The sequence below is a fragment of the Hemibagrus wyckioides genome, linkage group LG20, assembly GCF_019097595.1.
Source record: "Hemibagrus wyckioides isolate EC202008001 linkage group LG20, SWU_Hwy_1.0, whole genome shotgun sequence".
Lineage (NCBI taxonomy): Eukaryota > Metazoa > Chordata > Actinopteri > Siluriformes > Bagridae > Hemibagrus > Hemibagrus wyckioides.
In genome coordinates, this window is record NC_080729.1 from 741,894 (window position 1) to 766,916 (window position 25,023).

The 25,023-nt window shown below is 44.2% G+C and overlaps 2 protein-coding genes across 2 annotated transcripts in view; one reads left to right on the forward strand and one right to left on the reverse strand.

The window, feature by feature from the left end:
• Positions 1–595: 595 nt before the first annotated feature.
• Positions 596–13,146, reverse strand: ankrd49 (ankyrin repeat domain 49). The gene is made up of 3 exons (XM_058418858.1): positions 12,981–13,146; positions 12,528–12,734; positions 596–1,362 (listed from the first exon to the last, which is right to left on the reverse strand). Exons 2-3 carry the CDS (start codon positions 12,729–12,731, stop codon positions 910–912), a joined length of 657 nt encoding a protein of 218 aa, XP_058274841.1. The 5' UTR covers positions 12,732–12,734; positions 12,981–13,146; the 3' UTR covers positions 596–909.
• Positions 13,147–13,337: 191 nt separating this feature from the next.
• The window catches only part of mre11a (MRE11 homolog A, double strand break repair nuclease), a 60,770-nt gene continuing 49,084 nt past the window's right edge, over positions 13,338–25,023 (forward strand). The window contains exons 1-6 of the mRNA XM_058418857.1: positions 13,338–13,477; positions 13,761–13,842; positions 13,989–14,121; positions 14,593–14,753; positions 14,869–14,956; positions 15,820–15,961. Coding sequence (XP_058274840.1) covers positions 13,820–13,842; positions 13,989–14,121; positions 14,593–14,753; positions 14,869–14,956; positions 15,820–15,961 — 547 coding nt within the window. The 5' untranslated portion in view covers positions 13,338–13,477; positions 13,761–13,819. The remainder of the gene's footprint in view (positions 13,478–13,760; positions 13,843–13,988; positions 14,122–14,592; positions 14,754–14,868; positions 14,957–15,819; positions 15,962–25,023) is intronic.

Sequence of the window (25,023 nt, forward strand, 5' to 3'; positions counted from 1 at the left end):
TCATCACACCACACCATCACATCATCACACCACACCATCACATCACACCACACCATCACATCATCATCACACCACACCATCACATCATCATCACACCACATCATCACATCATCATCACACCACACCATCACATCATCATCACACCACACCATCACATCATCATCACACCACACCATCACATCATCACACCACACCATCACACCACATCATCACACCACACCATCACACCACACCATCACATCATCATCACACCACACCATCACATCATCACACCACACCATCACATCATCACACCACACCATCACATCATCATCACACCACACCATCACATCATCATCACACCACATCATCACACCATCACACCACACCATCACATCATCACACCACACCATCACATCATCACACCACACCATCACATCATCATCACACCACACCATCACATCATCATCACACCACACCATCACATCATCATCACACCACACCATCACATCATCATCACACCACACCATCACATCATCACACCACACCATCACATCATCATCACACCACACCATCACATCATCATCACACCACATCATCACACCATCACACTTTCATAAACTGCAACCAGTTTGTTTTTAATATAATTAAACTCTGTTCTTATTTACAGTGTTTATATTCATTCAGATTGTTGATGATTGTGGATCTGATCTTAAGAATCAGCACACAGGAACACGAAAGCTGGAATATTCACTGCTTCGTCTGTAGCCGTAGCCACCTTGTCCAGAAAAGATGTTTGTGTGTAAAGGAGATGAGATTAATGTCTCAGTGTCTCAGTGAGCCTCTGGTCATAACCAGCAGTGTTTCTGTTTCATTTCTTCCTTCCTGTCAGAGATCTCCTGCTCTCTCCGTTTTGTCCAGAAGTTCATGTCAGTAGACGTTGTTGCAGGGCTCTGTGATCTCCAACAGGCCGGAGTGTGCTGTTTTCCTGAGCGCGATGTCGTAGGCCGTCTCCCCGCCGCTGTTCCTCAGTCCTGCCTGCAGGGTGCGCTGGGACAGCAGGAGCTCCAGGGTCTGCGGCACTGCAGGGTTTCCCGCCGCCAGCTGCAGAGGTGTAAGCTGACCGTTCGTCATGGCGTTGACCTCTGACCCCCGGCGCAGGAGACACGATGCGATGGCAGTGTGTCCCCAGCGGGAGGCGCTGTGCAGAGGTGTCCAGCCGTCCACCGTCCTGGCATGAAGATCAGCGCCCAAGTCCAGGAGGAAGGTCACGATGAGCTGGTGACCACTGTAGGACGCGCGATGGAGAGGCGTGTAACCATCATCATCACGGCAGTTAACGAGGGACGGATTGGACGCGGCCAGCCGCTGCACTGTGGACAACTGCACACATATGTTACACAAATACACAAACAAATAAACACAAACAAATAAACACAAACAAACAAAGAGCAGACGAGAAAAAAACTTAGAGTTTCTCTTTCAGATTTTTTTCAGCAATTAAAACAATCATATAAAAACATTTAAAAGTCTATTGTAATAACCAAATGGGTAAAAACTATAGTATTAATAACACATATGGACAAGTGTGTGTGTGTGTGTGTGTGTGTGTGTGTTTGAAATGAACTCGCTCTCATCCAGACCGCAAACATAAAACCAGGAGCCGTACGAAATATGATCACTGTTAACATGGAGACTTTTCCACTGCACCAACAATGTACACACACATACCCCAACACACCTACACACACACACAAACACACACCTACACACACACACAAACACACACACCTACACACACACACAAACACACACACCTACACACACACACAAACACACACCTACACACACACACAAACACACACACCTACACACACACACAAACACACACCTACACACACACACAAACACACACCTACACACACACACAAACACACACCTACACACACACACACAAACACAACCTACACACACACAGAGACACACACACCTACACACACACACTGAGCACACACCTGCACACACACCTGGGTGCACCTACACCACACTTGCAGGCACACACACCTACACACACACTAGGCCAAACCTTGCCTACACACCACCTGAGACACACCTACACACACACTGAGCCCACACACCTACACACACACACAACACACTACACACCTACAAACCTACACACACCTGAGCACACACACCTCACACACACTAGAGCCACACACCTCACACACACACAGAATACACCTCACACACCTGGGCCACCCACCTCAGGCACACACACTAGACCACCTACACACACACACCCTGGAGGCCTGCACACCTCTGCACACCTGAGGCACACACCTACACACACACAGGCCACACCTCACACACCACCTAGGCACACACACCTCTACACACCTAGACCACACAGGCCTACACACACACCTAGAGTCTCACCACACCTACACACCACACCTAGACCACACCTCTCTGCCTAGACCACCTCCCTCTACACACACACTGGGCCTGCACCTCTACACACACCACCTGAACCACCCTGCACCTCTGCCACACTAGACCTACACACCCTCTGCCACACCTAGAGTCTACCTGCTGCCTAGAGGCCACACTACCTCTACCACCACCACCTAGACCACACCTCTGCACACACACCTGAGGCCACCTGCCTCCTCTTTGCACACCTGGGCCACACCTCTGCCACCCACCTGGAGCCACACCTGCACACACACCTGGAACCTGCCTCTCTGCCTGCCTAGACCCCTGCACCCTCTGCACACCTGAGTGCCCACCTCTCTGCACACACACTGGAGACACACACCTGCACACACTGCCTGAGACCTGCCTCTCTCTTTGCACCTGAGCCCACACTTGCCTCACACCTGCCTCACACACTCACACACTAGACTCACACACCTCTCTGCCTGCCACACACTAGGCTCACACACTTGCCTGAGCCACATTCCCTACACACACTAGACCACTGCACCTACACACACACACCTAGACCATACACCCTCTGCACACCTAGACTCTTTTACACACCTGCAGACACTACACTAGACCTAGACACCTCTTTTGCCTGTTCTACACACCACCTGGAATACACACCTCTGCACACCTAGACCTGGGCCTAGATACCACTGGGCCTACACACCCCTCGTGCACCTACACACCTACACACACTAGGCAGCTACACCCTACACACACACACACCTCGACACACACCCTACACACACACTGAGACCACACACACCTACACACACCACCTGAGCCCACACCTTGTTACACACCTCACACACTTGCTGAATATGCACACCCTACACACCCACCTCACAGACCCTGGGCCTACACACCCTGTCTGCACTAGACCTGCACCTCACCACACACACCCCTGACCACCTCACCCACACCCTCTACTACCTGCAGAGCTACACCCTCACACACACCACCTAGACCCACCCACCTCACACACACTCAGACCACCCTACTACACCTACCTAGAGCTCACACTGTCTACCTGCCTAGACCACCACCCTACACACACACACCTATTCTACACACTAGACACACACCCTCACACACACCACTGAATATCTACACCTGACTCTGCCACCTGAGCCACACCCTCACACACACACCTAGAGCCTGCACTCTCACACACACTGGGCCCCTCCTCTGCACCTCAGGCCACTTGCACCTCCCTCACTGACTACACCTACACACCTGAGCTACACCTGGGCCACACCTACACACACAGAGCCTGACCTACACACACACACAGACACCTGCACACTGACTACACTACACAGGCTACAGACACACACCTGAGCACACCTGACTCACACCCTGACCCCTACACCTGACTACACAGACACACCTACACACACACCTGCACACACACTAGACACACCCTCACACACCTGACTACACACCTACACCACCTGACACCTAGCACACACCTGACTACTGCACTCACACACACTGACTACACACACCTAGACACACCTGCACTACACACCTAGACACACCTACACACACTAGAGCCACACACACTTCTACACACCTAGAGCCACACCTACTCACCCAGTACACCCTAGAGCCACACACACCTACAGACAAACACACACCTACACACTGAGCCACCCACACCTACACACACACCTAGGCCACACACACCTACACACACACCTGAGCACACCACCTACACACACTAGACCTACCACCCTCTCACACACACACACCTAGAGGCCACACACACCCTCTGCCACACTAGGCCCTGAACTCACACACACACTGAGCAAACACACACCTACTACACACACCTACGAGCCACACACACCCTACACCCCTAGGCTCACACACCTCACACACCACACCTAGAACCACCCACACACCTCTGCACACACACAGGCCACACCCTCACACACACCCTAGTCTAGACACACTACCACACACACACACTGACTACACACACCTGAGCCACACCTCTGCACACACCTGAGGCACACCTACACACACCAGCTACACCTGAGGGACCCAGGACAGAGCTCTGTTGTGTATCTATAAAACATCTGGAGTCATGGAAATAAATGTAAAATGTAAAGCAGATCACTAAACTCGCTGAGTCTTTTTTCCTATGAGAGCTATCGCTGCAGTAACCTTACAGAGTTCTGCCAGATTACTCTCTCTGTCTCTCTCTCTCTGTCTGTCCTATACTCCTCTCTCTCTCTCTCTCTCCTATACTCCTCTCTCTCTCTCTTTCCTATACTCCTCTCTCTCTCTCTCTCTCTCTCTCTCTCTGTCTCTCTCTCTCTGTCTGTCCTATACTCCTCTCTCTCTCTCTCTCTCTAGTCATGTGTGTGTGTGTGTGTGTGTGTGTGTGTGTGATGGTGTGTGTGAGTGTGTGTGTGTGTGTGTGTGACCTCTAGTGTGTGTGTGTGTGTGTGTGTGTGAGTGTGTGTGTAGTGTGGTGTGTGTGTGTGTGTGTGCAGCTCAGTGTGTGTGTCTCTCTCCTAGCTGTGTCTCATAATAATGTGTGTGTGTAGTGTGTGTGTGGCGCCAGCTGTGTGTGTGTGTGTATGTGTGTGTGTGTGTAGGTGGCAGGTCAGCGTAATGTGTGTGTGTGTGTGGCAGTGTAGTATGTGTGTGTGTGTAGTAGTGTGTGTGTGTGTGGCCAGCCAGTGTGGTGTGTGTGTGGTGGCCAGTGCCCCAGTAAAGTAGCCTTGTGTGTGTGTGTGTGTGCTGTTAGTGTAGTCAGTAGTATATATGTGTGTGTGTGTGTGTGTGGTGGCAGGTGCTTGGTGTGTGTGTGTGTGACTGCAGTGTGTGTGTGTGTGTGTGTGTGGCGGTGTAGCCAATGGCAGTGTGTGTGTGTATATATATATATGTATATATATATAAATATAAATATAATAATAAATATATATATATATACTATATATAATAATATATATATATAATATATAATAATATATATATATATATATATATATATATATATATATATATATATATATATATAATATAAATATATATATATATATAATATATATATATATATGTCTTATATATATATATGTAATATAATATATATATATATATATATAAATAATATGTGATATATATAGCAATATAAATATATATATATATCTTATATATATATATAAATATATATATATATATATATATATATGTACTTATATATATAAACATAATATATGTATATAAATAAATATATATATAATAATATATATATATATATATATAAAAATATATATACTTGTGTAATGTGTATGTATATATATGCAGTAATAAATGTGTATGTAGTGCCCATAGCAGCCAATATGTATGTGTATGTAATAATAAATAATAATATATAGTAAAAATAAATAGTAATAATGTAGTAATGTATGTGTATGTATGTGCAGCATGCCATGTTGTAATAATGTGTAGTGTGTAGTAAATATATGTGTGTAGCAGTAGTAATGTGTGTGCCAAAGCTGTGTGTGCAGCAGCCAGTGTGTGTGTGTGCTGTGTGGTGGCAGTGTGTGTGTGTGTGTGTGGCCAGTAATGTGTGCTGTGTGTAGTGTGTGTGTAGCATGTGTGTGTGTGGCAAAGTAGCCCAGCTGGCAGTAGTAGTAATGTGTGTGTGTGTGTGTAGTAGCTTGTTGTGTGTGTGACTGTGTGTGCCTTGTGTGGCCAGTAAATATATAATAATAATATGTAATAAAATAATAATAATAATATATAATATAATATATATATAATAATAATTAATATATATATATAATATAATAATAAATATAATATATAATAATATAAATATATATGTAGTATATATAAATAATATATATATATAATAATATAGTAATAATATATAATATATATAAATAATATAAAAATAATATAATAATAATATATATATATAAATAATATAATAATAATATAGTATATAATAATAATATAATATAATAAATAATATAATATATAATAACTATAGTAATAATATATATATATAATAATATGTAAAAAAATAATAATAATATATGTATAAATAATAATATATATATAAAAAAATAAATAATATAAATATAATAATACTTGTATATATGTATAAATATATATATATATATATATTTATTAGTATATTAATAAATAATAATATGTGTATAATATAATAATATAATAATAATATATATCTAAATAATATATAAATAAATAATATTAATTAGTAATGTAATTGATAATGTATTAATATAATAGCATAATATTAATATATGTATGTATATAATTAATAATAATGTATTATATATATATAGTAAAAAATGTGTAATAGTAATTATTAATGTAATGTGTGTGTGTGTATTATTAATAAATGTCTTAATAATATATAAATATTATTATTAGCATGTAATGTGTGTGTATATTAAGTGTGTGTGTAATGTGTAAAAGTAGTAATGTGTGTGAAATAACCAGTATAATAGTGTGTGTATTTTAGCCATGTGTGCTGTGTGTGTGTGTGTGTAGTAATAGTGTGTGTGTGTAAAGTAAGTGTGTGCAGTAGTAATGTGTGTGCAGTAGTAGTATTGTGTGTGAGTGAAATGTGTGTGTGCCCAGTAGTGGTGTGTGTGAAAAAGTAGTAGTGTGGTGATAGTGTGTGTAGTAGCCTTGTGTGGCCCAGTGAAATGTGTAGTGCCAGAAGTATTGTGTGTGTGGCTGTGTGTGGTAGATAGTGTGTAGTGTATAAAATATATATTATTAATATGTAAATAAAAATAATAATAATGTATTAATAATAATAATATGACATATATAGTAATAATAATATATAATATATAATAAATAAAATAATAATATGTAGTATTAAATATATGTAATATATATAATATATAATACTTAATATTAATATAATAATATGTATTAAATAAATAATAATAATATATATAGTAGTATATAATAGAAAATATATATGTATATATAAAAAAATAAATAATATATAGCAGTATATATATATAATATATATATATATATTAATAATATAATAAATAATATATATATATAAAAATAAATAATAATAATATAATAATAAATATGTGTGTAATATATATATGTATAAATAAAAATATATTATGTAGTGACAATAATATATATGTATGTAAATAAAATAAATATAATTAATGTAAATTAAATGTGTGTGTGTGTAATGCTATGTAAATAAAAAAATAGTAATGTGTGTGTGTAATAATAATAATAAAGAAATAGCATGTGGTCTTGGTGATAATGTGTGTGTGTGTGTGTGTGTGTGAAAAAGTAGTGTGTGTAGTAAGTAGTGTGTGGTACAGTAGTATTGTGTGTAGTGTGTGGTAAAGTAGTAGCGGTAGTAGTGTGTGTGTGTGTGTGGCAGTAGTATTGAAAAAAAGTAGTAATGTGTGGCTGTAGTAGTAGTAGTAGTGGTGGCATGTGAGAGTGTGTGCAGTAGTAATGTGTGGCGTAGTAGTGTGTGTGTGGTAGTGACCAGTGTGTGTGTGTGTAGTGTGTGTGTGTGTGTGTGTAGTGGTAGTGGCATTAGTATTGACCCAGTGTGTGTGAAAGTAGTAGTGACGTGGTGTGTGAGTAGTGTGTGACGTGGTAAAAGTGTGTGTGTGTGAAAAAGTGAGTAGTGTGTGCAGTAGTAGTGTGTAATTGTGTGTGGCTGAGTGTTGGCCCAGCCTGTGGTAGTATTAGTAGTAAATAAATATAATAATATGTAAATATGTAATATATATATAAATATATATGTATATATAGTAATATATAATATGTAAATATAACATATAAATAAATAATAATAATATAATTAAAATAATATATAATATTAATAATAACATAAATAATAATAATATATTATTAATAATATAATAAATATATATATATGTATATAATATATATATATAATATATATATAATATATAATAATAAATATATATATAATATATAATAATAATAAATATATAAATAATAATATATATAATAAATAAATATAATAATGTAGTAATAAATATAATAATAATAATATTAATAATATATATATATATATAAATAATATAATAAATATGTAATAAAATAAATAATAATAATATATGTAATAAATAATATAATACTAATATAGTAATTAATAATAATATGTGTATATATAAATAAATAATAATAATATGTATTAAATAATAATATAATAATAATAATAATAAATAATATAATAAAATAATAATAATGTATGCATTAAATAATAATGTATAATAATAATAATAATAATAAGCATAATAGTAATGTATTATTAGTAATAATATAAAAATAATATGTGTTATTAAATATGTTTAATATGTAAAAAAGTAAATGTATGTGTAATAATGTAATAGGCGTAGTATATTAATATGTAGTAAGCAGTATTAATGTGTGTGTGGTGACCAAATGTGTGAAAAAGTAATGTGTGCCAGTAGCAGTAGTAATGCCCAGTAATGTAGTGTGTGATTATTGGCGTAATGTGTGTGTGTGTAAAAAGTAGCTTATTTAGTAGTGTGTTATTGAAGTAATGTGTGTGTGTGGCTGAAAAAGTAGAAGTAGTGTATTTATTGTAGTAATATTGTGTGTGTAGTGTAGTAGCCAGTAGTATGTGTGTGTGTGTGAAAAGTAGTAGTAATGTGAGTGGCATTAGTAAAGTAGTGTGTGTGATAATAATATATATATGTAATATATAATATATAATATAATATAATATATGTATATATATAAAATAAATAATAATAAGTATATAAATATTAATAATATAATATATATATATAAATATATATAATAATATAAATATATTAATAAATAATAATAATATAAATAAATATAATAATAAATAATATATATATATATATATATATATATAATATAATAATATATAGTAATATAATAATAATATGTATATATATATAATATATATAATATAGTAATATTAAGTAATATATATATATATTAATACTGTAATAATATATAGTATATATAAATAAAAATAATATATATAGTAATAAATGTATATAGTATGTGTGTATGTAAATAATATGTAATAATGTGATAAGTAATGTGTGTGTGTGTGTGTGTGTGTGTAGTGTGAAAAAAATAAAGTATGTGTGTGCAGATAAAAAATGTGTGGCAGTGATAGTGTGTGTGTGTGTGTGTGAATAAGTAATGTGTGTGTAAATAAAATAGTGTGTGTAGTGTGTGTGGCAGTGAGTAGTGTGTGTAGTAGTCAGTGTGTGTGTGGTAGTGATAGTGTGTGTGTGAAAGTAGTGTGTAGTGGCAGATGTGTGTGTGTGTGTGTGGTGAGTGTGTGGTGACCAGTGTGTGTGTGGTAGTGTGTGGGTAGTGTGTGTGTGTGAGTAGTAGTAGTGGCTGTGAGTAGTGTGTGGTGTATGTGTGAAAGTATTGTGTGTGGTAGTGTGTAGTGTGGTGACAGTGTGTGGTAGTGTGTGTAGACAGTAGTGTGTGTGTGTGTAGTAGTGTGTGGGGTGGTAGTGTGTGTGTGTGTAGTAGTAGTGTAGTGGCCCAAGTGTGTGTGTGTGGCCCCTTGTAGTAGTAGTGTGTGTGGTAGTAGTGTGTGTGTGTGTGTGGCCAGTAGTAAGTGTGTGTAGCAGTGATAATATATATATATAAAAATAAATAATATATATATAATAATATATATATATATATATAGTAATAATATATATATATAAATATAATATATATATGTATAATAATAATATATTAATAATATATATATAATAATATAATAATAATATACAATAATAATATATATATATATATATATAAAATAATATAATATATTAATAATATATATATATATATATATATATATATATATATATATAATATAAATATATATAATATAAATAAATATATATATAGTATAAATATATATATATAATAAATATATATATATAAATATATATATATAATAATAAATAATATATATATATATAAATAAATATATAATATATTAATAATAATAATAATAATAATAAATATATATAATAATATATATAATAATATATATGTATTATTAAATAATAATAATAATATATTAATAATATTAATATGTAAATAAAATAATAATAATAGTATTATTAATAATATGTATGTATGTAATAATAATAATATGTAATAATATAATAATAAATAAAAAAAAATATGTAATAAGTAGCATATAATAATGTATATATAATCAATAGTAAATAATAATATTATGCATTAGTAATAATGTGTGTTAAAAATGTAAAGTAATGTGTAATAAATAATAATGTGTATTAGCATTAGTAATGTATTATTAATAATGTGTATGTATTAGTGTGTGTAGTAATGTAATGGCAGTGATGCTTGGTATTAGTAGTAGTGTGCCATGTGCCAATGCTTAGTAGTAGCTGTGTGTGTGTGTGTGTGTGAAGTAATGTGTGTGTGGTAGTAGTGTGTAGTAATGTGTGTGTGAAGTAGTGCCATTGCTGGTGTGTCAGTGTGTGTGTGCAGTAGTAGTGTGTGTGTGTGGCCCAGTAATGTGTGGTGTGACAGTGTGTGTGTGGTAGCTGTGTGTGTGTGAATGTAGTAGTGACTGCCCAGTAGTGTGCAGGCCAGTGTGTGCTGTGTGTGTGTGTGTGGCCAGTAATCTCCTCTCTCTCTCTCTCTCTCTCCTATACTCCTCTCTCTCTCTCTCTCTCCCCCTCCCTCTCTCTCCTATACTCCTCTCTCTCTCTCTCCTATACTCCTCTCTCTCTCTCTCTCTCTCCTTCCCTCCCTCTCTTTCTCTCTCCCTCCTTCCCTCCCTCCCTCCCTCTCTCCCTCCTTCCTTCCCTCCCTCTCTCTCCCTCCTTCCCTCCCTCCCTCCCCTCTCTCCCTGTATTCCCTCCCTCCCTCCCCCTCCTTCCCTCCCTCCCCCTCCTTCCCTCCCTCCCTCCCCCTCCTTCCCTCCCTCCCTCTCTCTCCCTCCTTCCCTCCCTCCCTCCACACACATTATTGTGTGTGTCTTGTGTGTATTAGTGTGTGAGTACACCGCGTGATGTGTGTGTGTGTGTGGAGTAGTGTGGCGTGTGGCTAGTGGTTTTTGGTGGTAGTAGTGGTAGTGGTTGGCAGTAGTATTGACCAGTGGTGAGTGGTGGTACTGGTTTGTGGTAGTGGTGAACGTGGTGGTAGTGAGTAGTAGTGAAAGTGAACAGTAGTAGTGGCTGGTAGTGAGTGAGTAGTAGCATTAGTCTTGTTTATTAAACACCGCAGCAGAACGGATCATTTTCACACTCATGTGTCTGTTTTCCCAGAACTGTGTAAAGTGTTTATCTGTCTCTTCAGGTGTATCCCGACCGGGACAAAGCTCTCCCGGGATAAACTCCGCAAAAATACCTGGAGTAAGTAAGTGAATGAAGAAGGAAAGAAAGACACAAGTAAAGATGTAAATAGGGAAAGAAGGAAGGAACTCAGTAAAGAATAAAAGAATGAAGGAAAAAAGAAAGCAATGCAGGAAGTAGGCAGGTGGAGAGAGAGAGAGAGAGAGAGAGAGAGAGAGAGGGATGTTTGCACTGCTGTCCTTCTTCCTGAATAAAATTTTTTTCCTGCAGTCTATATTCCACCTGAACAATTATTCATAACTCTACACTGTCCATCTCACCTGACTCCTTTACACCTGACTCCTTTACACACCGGAAACTGGAAACTGTATATTTGTAAGCTGCACACTCGTAAATGTAATATCTGTACATTCATTTAAACAATATATATTTCTACTTCTGTATATAATGCTTTATTTAATTCTGTTTTTCTTATATTACTGTTATATTCCATCTCTACTGTGTAATTCCTCTGTACCTCTCACATGTCTGCATTATGTCTGTACTTTCTTCTGCACTAGAGTTCCTGTCTCTAAGTCACATTCCATGTGTGTGTGTGTACTAATGAAGTTCTTTCTGACTTCTGAAATGTTTATTTTAAATATAATCAAATCATGCACGACTCAGATGATTAGAAAGATGAATCTGATTTACTCGGTTCTTCTCAGCAGCCCAGAGCATCAGCTCCACCGGATCGTCTTCCCGTTTCAGTTCCTGTTGTTGGAGCCACTCCTCACTCTGCTGGCCTTCATCATCCTCACTGTCCTCCTTGTCCCAGGCGCTCTCCGTCCCCACGGGGATCACATGGCCGTGCGTCTCTAACAGCTCCAGCTGGCTGAAGCATTCTGGAAACTCCATGACCTGCATGAGGAGTGAAAACGGAAGAGAAAGAAGAAAGGAGAACGTTGATACATTCACAAAAAATCACAAAAACAAAGTGAAGATACAAAATACATATCTGTATATCTATATATCTACACCCTAATACCCTGAGCTAATAACAGCAATGTGCCATGAGAAACTCTTTCCCAGCATTCACTCTTCTTTACCTTCTTTCCTACATATTTATTTGTTTATTTATTTGTTTACACGCACGACGGCACTTACCGCTGCTATAATACCGATTTAAGAGAATTACAAGTAATATGTATTAATGTAAAGGTAAAGTTTTAGGTAAATACTGTAAAAAAATAAAAAAAAAAACACCAAAATATTTCTGGGAGACACGTTTAATCCACTTCCTGGATCGGGACACAAATCCCGCCTTGTGCTCGCTGATTGGCTAAAACCCAGCTCACAAACCAATGAGCTAGCGTCTCGCAAGAATCAGCTAGATGTCGTTTTAGCGTAGCACGAAAAGAATAAAAAAAAGTTTGTAAAGTCTGTTTTAATCTGTCTTTTAGGATTAATGCGACTTGTTAAAAAATCGTAACGCTAGGGAAATGTAGTTTATTTCACTCTCGTGTCAACGCGTCTGTGAGGAAACAGAACTACATTTCCCGTGAGGCTCAAACATTTCGCGCGAACACGTTCCGTGAACTTCCGGGGCACGAAGCTACATGTGCGTATGTTTTCGTTGCACCGTGTGGTTGTGTAGATGTGAGGTAAATGAACATCGTAATATTTGCAGCTTAAAAATTTATCATCGTTTTTTAGAAAAATTCCATACTTATTAATGCAAAGTTTCACGTCAACATTGTGCTTGGGAACATTTCTGTCAGACTTTCTTGCAAGTTAACTGGTTAAAGACATTAAACTCAGAGATAAATAAACTGAACTAGCTGGTGTGAATTAGCTCCTGTCCAATCAGACAGTAAATTATACATATTTTTTATTATTAAAACTGTAATCTCACCTAACACGCTGTTTTCATTGCTCTGTCCTCAGGATCAGTTCTATTTTTAACTCTATTTAATTAATTAAACGGCTCAGCTGACGTAATCAACATGACGTCATCTGGAAATACAATGTAGGTGCATTGGTTTTGGTTATTCATTTGTATTCATTGTTTTGAATAATTAATGCAGATCTTTATCCCCACTGAAATAGCTTCTTTCTGAGCTCTAACCCTAACCCTACTCTGATCCTCTTTATTCCCCTCGATGTGTCCCTCAGAGACGATGAGGACACCTTTAAGATCCTCGTCGCCACTGATATCCACCTGGGTTACCTGGAGAAGGACGCCGTCAGAGGCAATGACACGTTTGTGACGTTTGATGAGATCATGAAGTGCGCAAAACAAAACGACGTAAGGAGGCACTCTGAAAGAGAGAGAGAGAGATATTCTGTACCCCTCTGTAACAGTATGGAGAAGAAGCTCATGCTCTTGCTGTATATCTGTGTGTGTGTTAGGTAGTTAGGATGATTTCGAGGTCCAGGTGATGTTAAACACAGAGCTGTAGATCTCCTAGCTGTGTAAAGTCCAGTGCAGACAGGATAGAGCTCTGGATGAAGCTCTGCTTTAAAGATGAAACCTGGGGTTAGAATATCGATGCCAGAAACACGCCACCGAACACCTTCCAGCTTCCTTTGATATGAACATCAAAGAAGAACTTCAAACGAGTTTTCTTACCGTTGGTTCGAGTGAACATCTGGAACAATACAATCATTAACACTGATTCTCCAGCCTGAGAGCACGTTTCAGTGAATCTAGATGTTTTTAATAGCTACACACACACACACACACACACACACACTCTGTCTGTTTCCTGTGTGTCAGGTGGACCTGGTGCTCCTGGGTGGAGATCTCTTCCATGACAACAAGCCTTCACGTAAAGCTCTGCACAGCTGCATGGAGGTGATGAGGAAGTACTGCATGGGCGATAAACCCATCCTGTTCGAGATCATCAGTGACCAGGCCGTCAACTTCGGGAACAGCAGGTACGTCATACCGCTATTTACCTTTATTCATGTCCACTGTGTCCACTGTAAAGTGAGCGTGCGTGTGGACGAGGTGGGAGACGTGAGATGTGACTCATACACTTTGATTTCTCAGGTTCCCCTGGGTGAACTACCAGGACGAGAACCTGAACATCTCCATCCCTGTATTCAGCGTCCACGGGAACCATGACGATCCGACTGGGGTGAGAGAGGGAGGGGGGGGGCTATGAGTTAGTGAACTGTATCATGTCTATAAGATGATAAATGTGTGGACAGTTTTTTTATAACTCCACATACCCCAGTGCTGTCTGCCCCAAACCCCTCATATTACCCTCATGATCACAAATTCACTGGATTTCAAACTTATTCTGTTTTTTTTAAAATAATAACCAGATAAAATGTTATATCCTCAAATAAATAAATAAATTTCTAGTCCACACACACACACAGTTTAATCCTTATTGACAGAGAGCAGTAATAAGATGTTGAGAGTGTAATCTGTGTGGATCTTCTCGTCTCACTGACCACAGCGTGACTGTAAAATGTAAAGTGTCTGATTAGAAAAAGACGATAAATAACATCTCACATGAATTAAATGACCATTAATCCACTTTCTATTGAACATGATGTGCTGACCTGCTGATAAAGCTACGAATCCTGACTGACCTTACACACACACACACACACACACAGCTTCTGAGTCTTTCATCAGCAGACAGTGGTCCAGAAAAATAGTGTTTATGAAAAGTGTGAACCTGGCAACCCTGTGGAAGCATTAATACACTGACCGCAGAGACCTGAGGTCAGTGAGGTTATTTAATACTTTTGAACACTGAGTCATTGTGTAAACACGAGGGCTCATATTTCTGACGAGATTCATCACCTGAAGTGTGTGTGTGTGGGTGTGGGTGTGGGTGTGTGTGTGTTGGGGGGGGGGCTGTATAATTTATTGACCTTTTCAAGCTGATGGACAGATAAAATAAGTTCAGTGTCTGTTAGAAACTTAATGTTTATCATATAAATGTGCAGTATATTGAAAGTGTGTGTGTGTGTGTGTGTTTCTCAGGCTGATGGTCTGTGTGCTCTGGACGTGTTGAGTTGCGCTGGTCTGGTCAATCATTTCGGACGCAGCCGGTCAGTGGAGAAAGTGGAGATCAGCCCCATATTACTGCAGAAAGGAAGCACCAAGATCGCTCTCTATGGCCTGGGTGAGCTCTACTCTTCATCACCATCATCCTCATCCTCCTCCATCATCCTCATCCTCCTCCATCATCCTCATCCTCCTCCATCATCCTCACCCTCCTCCTTCATCCTCACCCTCCATCATCCTCACCCTCCTCCTTCATCCTCACCCTCCTCCATCCTCACCCTCCTCCATCCTTACCCTCCTCCTCCATCCTCACCCTCCTCCTTCATCCTCACCCTCCTCCATCCTCACCCTCCTCCATCATCCTCGCCCTCCATCCTCACCCTCCTCCATCCTCACCCTCCTCCATCCTCACCCTCCTCCATCATCCTCGCCCTCCATCCTCACCCTCCTCCATCCTCACCCTCCTCCTTCATCCTCACCCTCCTCCATCCTCACCCTCCTCCATCCTTACCCTCCTCCTCCATCCTCACCCTCCTCCATCCTCACCCTCCTCCATCCTCACCCTCCTCCATCATCCTCACCCTCCATCCTCACCCTCCTCCTTCATCCTCACCCTCCTCCTTCATCCTCACCCTCCTCCATCCTCATCCTCGCCCTCCCTCCTCACCCTCCTCCATCCTCACCCTCCTCCTTCATCCTCACCCTCCTCCATCATCCTCCCCCTCCTCCATCATCCTCACCCTCCTCCTTCATCCTCACCCTCCTCCATCCTCACCCTCCTCCTTCATCCTCACCCTCCTCCATCCTCACCCTCCTCCATCCTTACCCTCCTCCTCCATCCTCACCCTCCTCCATCATCCTCACCCTCCTCCATCCTCACCCTCCTTCATCATCCTCACCCTCCTCCATCATCCTCACCCTCCTCCATCATCCTCACCCTCCTCCTTCATCCTCACCCTCCTCCATCCTCACCCTCCTCCTTCATCCTCACCCTCCTCCATCCTCACCCTCCTCCTTCATCCTCACCCTCCTCCATCCTTACCCTCCTCCTTCATCCTCACCCTCCTCCATCCTCACCCTCCTCCTTCATCCTCACCCTCCTCCATCATCCTCACCCTCCATCCTCACCCTCCTCCATCCTCACCCTCCTCCATCCTCACCCTCCTCCTTCATCCTCACCCTCCTCCATCCTCACCCTCCTCCTTCATCCTCACCCTCCTCCATCCTCACCCTCCTCCATCATCCTCGCCCTCCTTCAACCTCACCCTCCTCCATCATCCTCACCCTCCTCCATCATCCTCACCCTCCTCCATCATCCTCACCCTCCTTCATTATCCTCGCCCTCCATCATCCTCGCTCTCCTTCATCCTCACCCTCCTCCTTCATCCTCACCCTCCTCCATCATCCTCACCCTCCTTCATCATCCTCACCCTCCTTCATCATCCTCACCCTCCTCCATCATCCTCGCCCTCCATCCTCACCCTCCTCCATCCTCACCCTCCTTCAACCACACCCTCCTCCATCATCCTCACCCTCCTTCATTATCCTCGCCCTCCATCATCCTCGCCCTCCTTCATCCTCGCCCTCCTCCATCCTCACCCTCCTCCTTCATCCTCGCCCTCCTTCATCCTCACCCTCCATCATCCTCACCCTTCATCACCCTCCTTCATCCTCATCCTCCTCCATCATCCTCGCCCTCCTCCATCCTCACCCTTCTCCATCATCCTCACCCTTCTCCATCATCCTCATCCTCCTCCATCATCCTCACCTTCCTCCTTCATCCTCACCCTCCTCCATCATCCTCACCCTCCTCCATCATCCTCACCCTCCTCCATCATCCTCACCCTCCTCCATCATCCTCACCCTTCTCCATCATCCTCACCCTTCTCCATCATCCTCATCCTCCTCCATCATCCTCACCCTCCTCCTTCATCCTCACCCTCCTCCATCATCCTCATCCTCCTCCATCATCCTCCTCCTCCTCCTCCTTCATCCTTACCCTCCTCCATCATCCTCATTCTCCTCCTTCATCCTTACTCTCCTTCATTATCCTCGCCCTCCATCATCCTCACCCTCCTCCATCCTCACCCTCCTCCATCATCCTCGCCCTCCTTCAACCTCACCCTCCTCCATCATCCTTGCCCTCCTCCATCATCCTCACCCTCCTCCATCATCCTCACCCTCCTCCATCATCCTCATCCTCCTCCATCATCCTCACCCTCCTCCTTCATCCTCACCCTCCTCCATCCTCACCCTCCTCCTTCATCCTCACCCTCCTCCATCATCCTTGCCCTCCATCCTCACCCTCCTCCATCATCCTCGCCCTCCATCCTCACCCTCCTCCATCCTCACCCTCCTTCAACCACACCCTCCTCCATCATCCTCGCCCTCCTTCATCCTCACCCTCCATCATCCTCACCCTTCATCACCCTCCTTCATCCTCATCCTCCTCCATCATCCTCACCCTCCTTCATTATCCTCGCCCTCCATCATCCTCCCCCTCCTTCATCCTCACCCTCCTCCTTCATCCTCGCCCTCCTTCATCCTCACCCTCCTTCATCATCCTCACCCTTCATCACCCTCCTTCATCCTCCTCCTCCTCCTTCATCCTTACCCTCCTCCATCCTCACCCTTCTCCATCATCCTCACCCTTCTCCATCATCCTCATCCTCCTCCATCATCCTCACCTTCATCCTCGCCTCCATCATCCTCGCTCTCCTTCATCCTCACCCTCCTCCATCATCCTCACCCTCCTCCATCATCCTCACCCTCCTCCATCATCCTCACCCTCCTCCTTCATCCTCGCCCTCCTTCATGCTCACCCTCCTTCATCATCCTCACCGTTCATCACCCTCCTCCATCATCCTCACCCTCCTCCATCATCCTCACCCTCCTCCATCATCCTCACCTTCATCCTCACCCTCCTTCATTATCCTCGCCCTCCATCATCCTCGCCCTCCTTCATCATCACCCTCCTTCATCATCCTCACCCTTCATCACCCTCCTTCCTCCTCCTCCTCCTCCTTCATCCTCCCCCTCCTTCATCCTCGCTCTCCTTCCTCCTCACCCTTCTCCATCATCCTCACCCTTCTCCATCATCCTCACCCTCCTCCTTCATCCTCACCCTCCTCCATCATCCTCACCCTCCTCCATCATCCTCATCCTCCTCCATCATCCTCCTCCTCCTCCTCCTTCATCCTTACCCTCCTCCATCATCCTCATTCTCCTCCTTCATCCTTACTCTCCTTCATTATCCTCGCCCTCCATCATCCTCGCCCTCCTTCATCCTCACCCTCCTTCATCATCCTCACCCTTCATCACCCTCCTTCATCCTCATCCTCCTCCATCATCCTCGCCCTCCTCCATCCTCACCCTTCTCCATCATCCTCACCCTTCTCCATCATCCTCATCCTCCTCCATCATCCTCACCCTCCTCCTTCATCCTCACCCTCCTCCATCCTCACCCTCCTCCATCATCCTCATCCTCCTCCATCATCCTCCTCCTCCTCCTTCATCCTTACCCTCCTCCATCATCCTCATCCTCCTCCTTCATCCTTACCCTCCTTCATCATCCTCGCCCTCCTTCATCCTCACCCTCCTCCTTCATCCTCGCCCTCCTTCATCCTCACCCTCCTTCATCATCCTCACCCTTCATCACCCTCCATCATCCTCATCCTCCTCCTTCATCCTTACCCTCCTTCATTATCCTCGCCCTCCATCATCCTCGCCCTCCTTCATCCTCACCCTCCTCCTTCATCCTCGCCCTCCTTCATCCTCACCCTCCTTCATCATCCTCACCCTTCATCACCCTCCTTCATCCTCCTCCTCCTCCTTCATCCTTACCCTCCTCCATCCTCACCCTCCTCCATCATCCTCACCCTCCTCCATCATCCTCACCCTCCTCCATCATCCTCTCCTTCATCCTCGCCCTCCATCATCCTCGCTCTCCTTCATCCTCACCCTCCTCCTTCATCCTCACCCTCCTCCATCATCCTCACCCTCCTCCATCATCCTCACCCTCCTCCTTCATCCTCGCCCTCCTTCATCCTCACCCTCCTTCATCATCCTCACCGTTCATCACCCTCCTCCATCATCCTCACCCTCCTCCATCATCCTCACCCTCCTCCATCATCCTCACCTTCATCCTCACCCTCCTTCATTATCCTCGCCCTCCATCATCCTCGCCCTCCTTCATCATCACCCTCCTTCATCATCCTCACCCTTCATCACCCTCCTTCATCCTCCTCCTCCTCCTTCATCCTCGCCCTCCTTCATCCTCGCTCTCCTTCATCCTCACCCTCCTCCTTCATCCTCACCCTCCTCCATCATCCTCACCCTCCTCCATCATCCTGACCCTCCTCCATCATCCTCACCTTCATCCTCACCCTCCTTCATTATCCTCGCCCTCCATCATCCTCGCCCTCCTTCATCACCCTCCTTCATCATCCTCACCCTTCATCACCCTCCTTCATCCTCATCCTCCTCCTTCATCCTCGCCCTCCATCATCCTCACCCTCCTCCATCATCCTCCTCCATCATCCTCACCCTCCTTCATCATCCTCACCCTCCTTCATTATCCTCAGCCTCCTCCATCATCCTCACCCTCCTCCTTCATCCTCGCCCTCCTTCATCCTCACCCTTCATCACCCTCCTTCATCCTCATCCTCCTCCATCATCCTTGCCCTCCTCCATCCTCACCCTCCTCCATCATCCTCACCCTCCTCCATCATCCTCACCTTCATCCTCACCCTCCTTCATTATCCTCACCCTCCATCATCCTCGCCCTCCTTCATCATCACCCTCCTTCATCATCCTCACCCTTCATCACCCTCCTTCATCCTCATCCTCCTCCTTCATCCTCGCCCTCCATCATCCTCGCCCTCCATCATCCTCGCTCTCCTTCATCCTCACCCTCCTCCTTCATCCTCACCCTCCTCCATCCTCACCCTCCTCCATCATCCTCACCCTCCTTCATCATCCTCACCCTCCATCATCCTCACCCTCCTTCATTATCCTCGCCCTCCTTCATCATCACCCTCCTTCATCATCCTCACCCTTCATCACCCTCCTTCATCCTCATCCTCCTCCTTCATCCTCGCCCTCCTTCATCATCACCCTTCTTCATCATCACCTTCCTTCATCCTCACCCTCCTCCATCATCCTCACCCTCCTTCATCCTCCTCAATCATCCTCACCCTCTTTCATCATCACCCTCCATCATCACCCTCCTCCTTCATCCTCACCCTCCTCCATCATCACCCTCCTCCATCATCCTCACCCTCCTTCATCATCACCCTACTCCATCATCCTCACCCTCCTCCATCATCCTCACCCTCCTCCATCATCCTCACCCTCCTTAATCATCCTCACCCTCCTTCATCCTCATCCTCTTTCATCATCACCCTCCTTCATCACCCTCCTCCTTCATCCTCACCCTCCATCATCCTCACCCTGTTTCATCCTTGCCCTCCTTCATCCTCACCCTCCTTCATCATCCTCACCCTTCATCACCCTCCTCCTTCATCATCACCCTCCTCCATCATCCTCACCCTCCTTCATCACCCTCCTCCATCATCCTCACCCTCCTTCATCATCCTCACCCTTCATCACCCTCCTCCTTCATCATCACCCTCCTCCATCACCCTCACCCTCCTTCGTCACCCTCCTTCATCACCCTCCTCCATCACCCTCCTTCATCACCCTCCTCCATCACCCTCCTTCATCACCCTCCTTCATCCTCACCCTCCTTCATCCTCACCCTCCTCCATCATCCTCATCCTCCTCCATCATCCTCACCCTCTTTCATTCTCGCCCTCCTTCATCCTCACCCTCCTCCATCATCCTCACCCTCCATCATCCTCACCCTCTTTCATTCTCGCCCTCCTTCATCCTCACCCTCCTTCATCATCCTCACCCTTCATCACCCTCCTCCTTCATCCTCGCCCTCCATCATCACCCTCCTCCATCATCACCCTCCTCCATCATCCTCACCCTCTTTCATCCTCACCCTCCTTCATCATCACCCTCCATCATCCTCGCCCTCCATCATCACCCTCCTCCCTCATCCTCACCCTCTTTCATCCTCACCCTCCATCATCCTCACCCTCCTCCATCATCCTCACCCTCCTTCATCACCTTCCTTCATCATCCTCACCCTCTTTCATCCTCATCCTCTTTCATCATCTTCATCCTCATCCTCCTCCATCATCCTCACCCTCCTCCATCATCACCCTCCTTCATCATCACCCTCCTTCATCATCCTCACCCTCCTTCATCCTCACCCTCCATCATCCTCACCCTCCTTCATCCTCACCCTCCTCCATCACCCCCCTCCTTCATCATCCTCACCCTCCTCCATCATCACCCTCCTTCATCATCCTCACCCTCCTCCATCATCACCCTCCTTCATTCTCACCCTCCATCATCACCCTCCTCCATCATCCTCACCCTCCTTCATCCTCACCCTAGATCATCACCCTCCTCCTTCATCCTCACCCTCCTTCATCCTCACCCTCCATCATCCTCACCCTCCTTCATCATTCTCACCCTCCTCCATCATCATCCTCCTCCATCATCCTCACCCTCCTTCATCATCCTCACCCTCCTTCATTATCCTCAGCCTCCTCCATCATCCTCACCCTCCTCCTTCATCCTCGCCCTCCTTCATCCTCACCCTTCATCACCCTCCTTCATCCTCATCCTCCTCCATCATCCTTGCCCTCCTCCATCCTCACCCTCCTCCATCATCCTCACCCTCCTCCATCATCCTCACCTTCATCCTCACCCTCCTTCATTATCCTCACCCTCCATCATCCTCGCCCTCCTTCATCATCACCCTCCTTCATCATCCTCACCCTTCATCACCCTCCTTCATCCTCCTCCTCCTCCTTCATCCTCGCCCTCCATCATCCTCGCCCTCCATCATCCTCGCTCTCCTTCATCCTCACATCATCACCCTCCTCCATCATCCTCACCCTCCTCCATCATCACCCTCCTCCATCATCCTCACCCTCCTTCATCATCCTCACCCTCCATCATCCTCACCCTCCTTCATTATCCTCGCCCTCCTTCATCATCACCCTCCTTCATCATCCTCACCCTTCACCACCCTCCTTCATCCTCATCCTCCTCCTTCATCCTCGCCCTCCTTCATCATCACCCTTCTTCATCATCACCTTCCTTCATCCTCACCCTCCTCCATCATCCTCACCCTCCTTCATCCTCCTCAATCATCCTCACCCTCTTTCATCATCACCCTCCATCATCACCCTCCTCCTTCATCCTCACCCTCCTCCATCATCACCCTCCTCCATCATCACCCTCCTCCATCATCCTCACCCTCCTTCATCATCACCCTACTCCATCATCCTCACCCTCCTCCATCATCCTCACCCTCCTTAATCATCCTCACCCTCCTTCATCCTCATCCTCTTTCATCATCACCCTCCTTCATCACCCTCCTCCTTCATCCTCACCCTCCATCATCCTCACCCTGTTTCATCCTTGCCCTCCTTCATCCTCACCCTCCTTCATCATCCTCACCCTTCATCACCCTCCTCCTTCATCATCACCCTCCTCCATCATCCTCACCCTCCTTCATCACCCTCCTCCATCATCCTCACCCTCCTTCATCATCCTCACCCTTCATCACCCTCCTCCTTCATCATCACCCTCCTCCATCACCCTCACCCTCCTTCGTCACCCTCCTTCATCACCCTCCTCCATCACCCTCCTTCATCACCCTCCTCCATCACCCTCCTTCATCACCCTCCTTCATCCTCACCCTCCTTCATCCTCACCCTCCTCCATCATCCTCATCCTCCTCCATCATCCTCACCCTCTTTCATTCTCGCCCTCCTTCATCCTCACCCTCCTCCATCATCCTCACCCTCCATCATCCTCACCCTCTTTCATTCTCGCCCTCCTTCATCCTCACCCTCCTTCATCATCCTCACCCTTCATCACCCTCCTCCTTCATCCTCGCCCTCCATCATCACCCTCCTCCATCATCACCCTCCTCCATCATCCTCACCCTCTTTCATCCTCACCCTCCTTCATCATCACCCTCCATCATCCTCGCCCTCCATCATCACCCTCCTCCCTCATCCTCACCCTCTTTCATCCTCACCCTCCATCATCCTCACCCTCCTCCATCATCCTCACCCTCCTTCATCACCTTCCTTCATCATCCTCACCCTCTTTCATCCTCATCCTCTTTCATCATCTTCATCCTCATCCTCCTCCATCATCCTCACCCTCCTCCATCATCACCCTCCTTCATCATCACCCTCCTTCATCATCCTCACCCTCCTTCATCCTCACCCTCCATCATCCTCACCCTCCTTCATCCTCACCCTCCTCCATCACCCCCCTCCTTCATCATCCTCACCCTCCTCCATCATCACCCTCCTTCATCATCCTCACCCTCCTCCATCATCACCCTCCTTCATTCTCACCCTCCATCATCACCCTCCTCCTTCATCCTCACCCTCCTTCATCCTCACCCTCCATCATCCTCACCCTCCATCATCCTCACCCTCCTTCATCATTCTCACCCTCCTCCATCATCATTCTCACCCTCCTCCATCATCACCCTCCTCCATCATCCTCACCCTCCTCCATCATCACCCTCCTCCATCATCCTCACCCTCCTTCATCCTCACCCTCCATCATCCTCACCCTCCTTCATCCTCACCCTCCTCCATCACCCCCCTCCTTCATCATCCTCACCCTCCTCCATCATCACCCTCCTTCATCATCACCCTCCTTCATCATCCTCACCCTCCATCATCCTCACCCTCCTTCATCCTCACCCTCCTCCATCACCCCCCTCCTTCATCATCCTCACCCTCCTCCATCATCACCCTCCTTCATCACCCTCCTTCATCATCCTCACCCTCCATCATCATCACCCTCCATCATTACTCACCCTCCTCCTCCTCCTCCTCCATCATTCTGATTGTTGTTTTGAATCCAGATTTGAATAATTCTGTGTTCACACTAGCAGGCTACTCAACTGTTCGAGAGTTCACACACCTCACACACCTCACACACCTCACACACTTCACACTCTTCACACACTTCACATACTCTGCTTGATGGTTTTCACACACACACACACACACACACACACACACACACACACTGTGTTTAATAACATTTTCTCTTTCCACACTCTTG

Excerpts from the sequence above, each read along its gene's own strand:
- ankrd49 (XM_058418858.1), bottom strand. The coding sequence starts at position 12,731 with ATGGAGTTTCCAGAATGCTTCAGCCAGCTGGAGCTGTTAGAGACGCAC. Across the intron at positions 1,363-12,527 it reads GGGCTGCTGAGAAGAACCGA|TTGTCCACAGTGCAGCGGCT; the intron begins GTAAATCAGATT and ends ATATGTGTGCAG.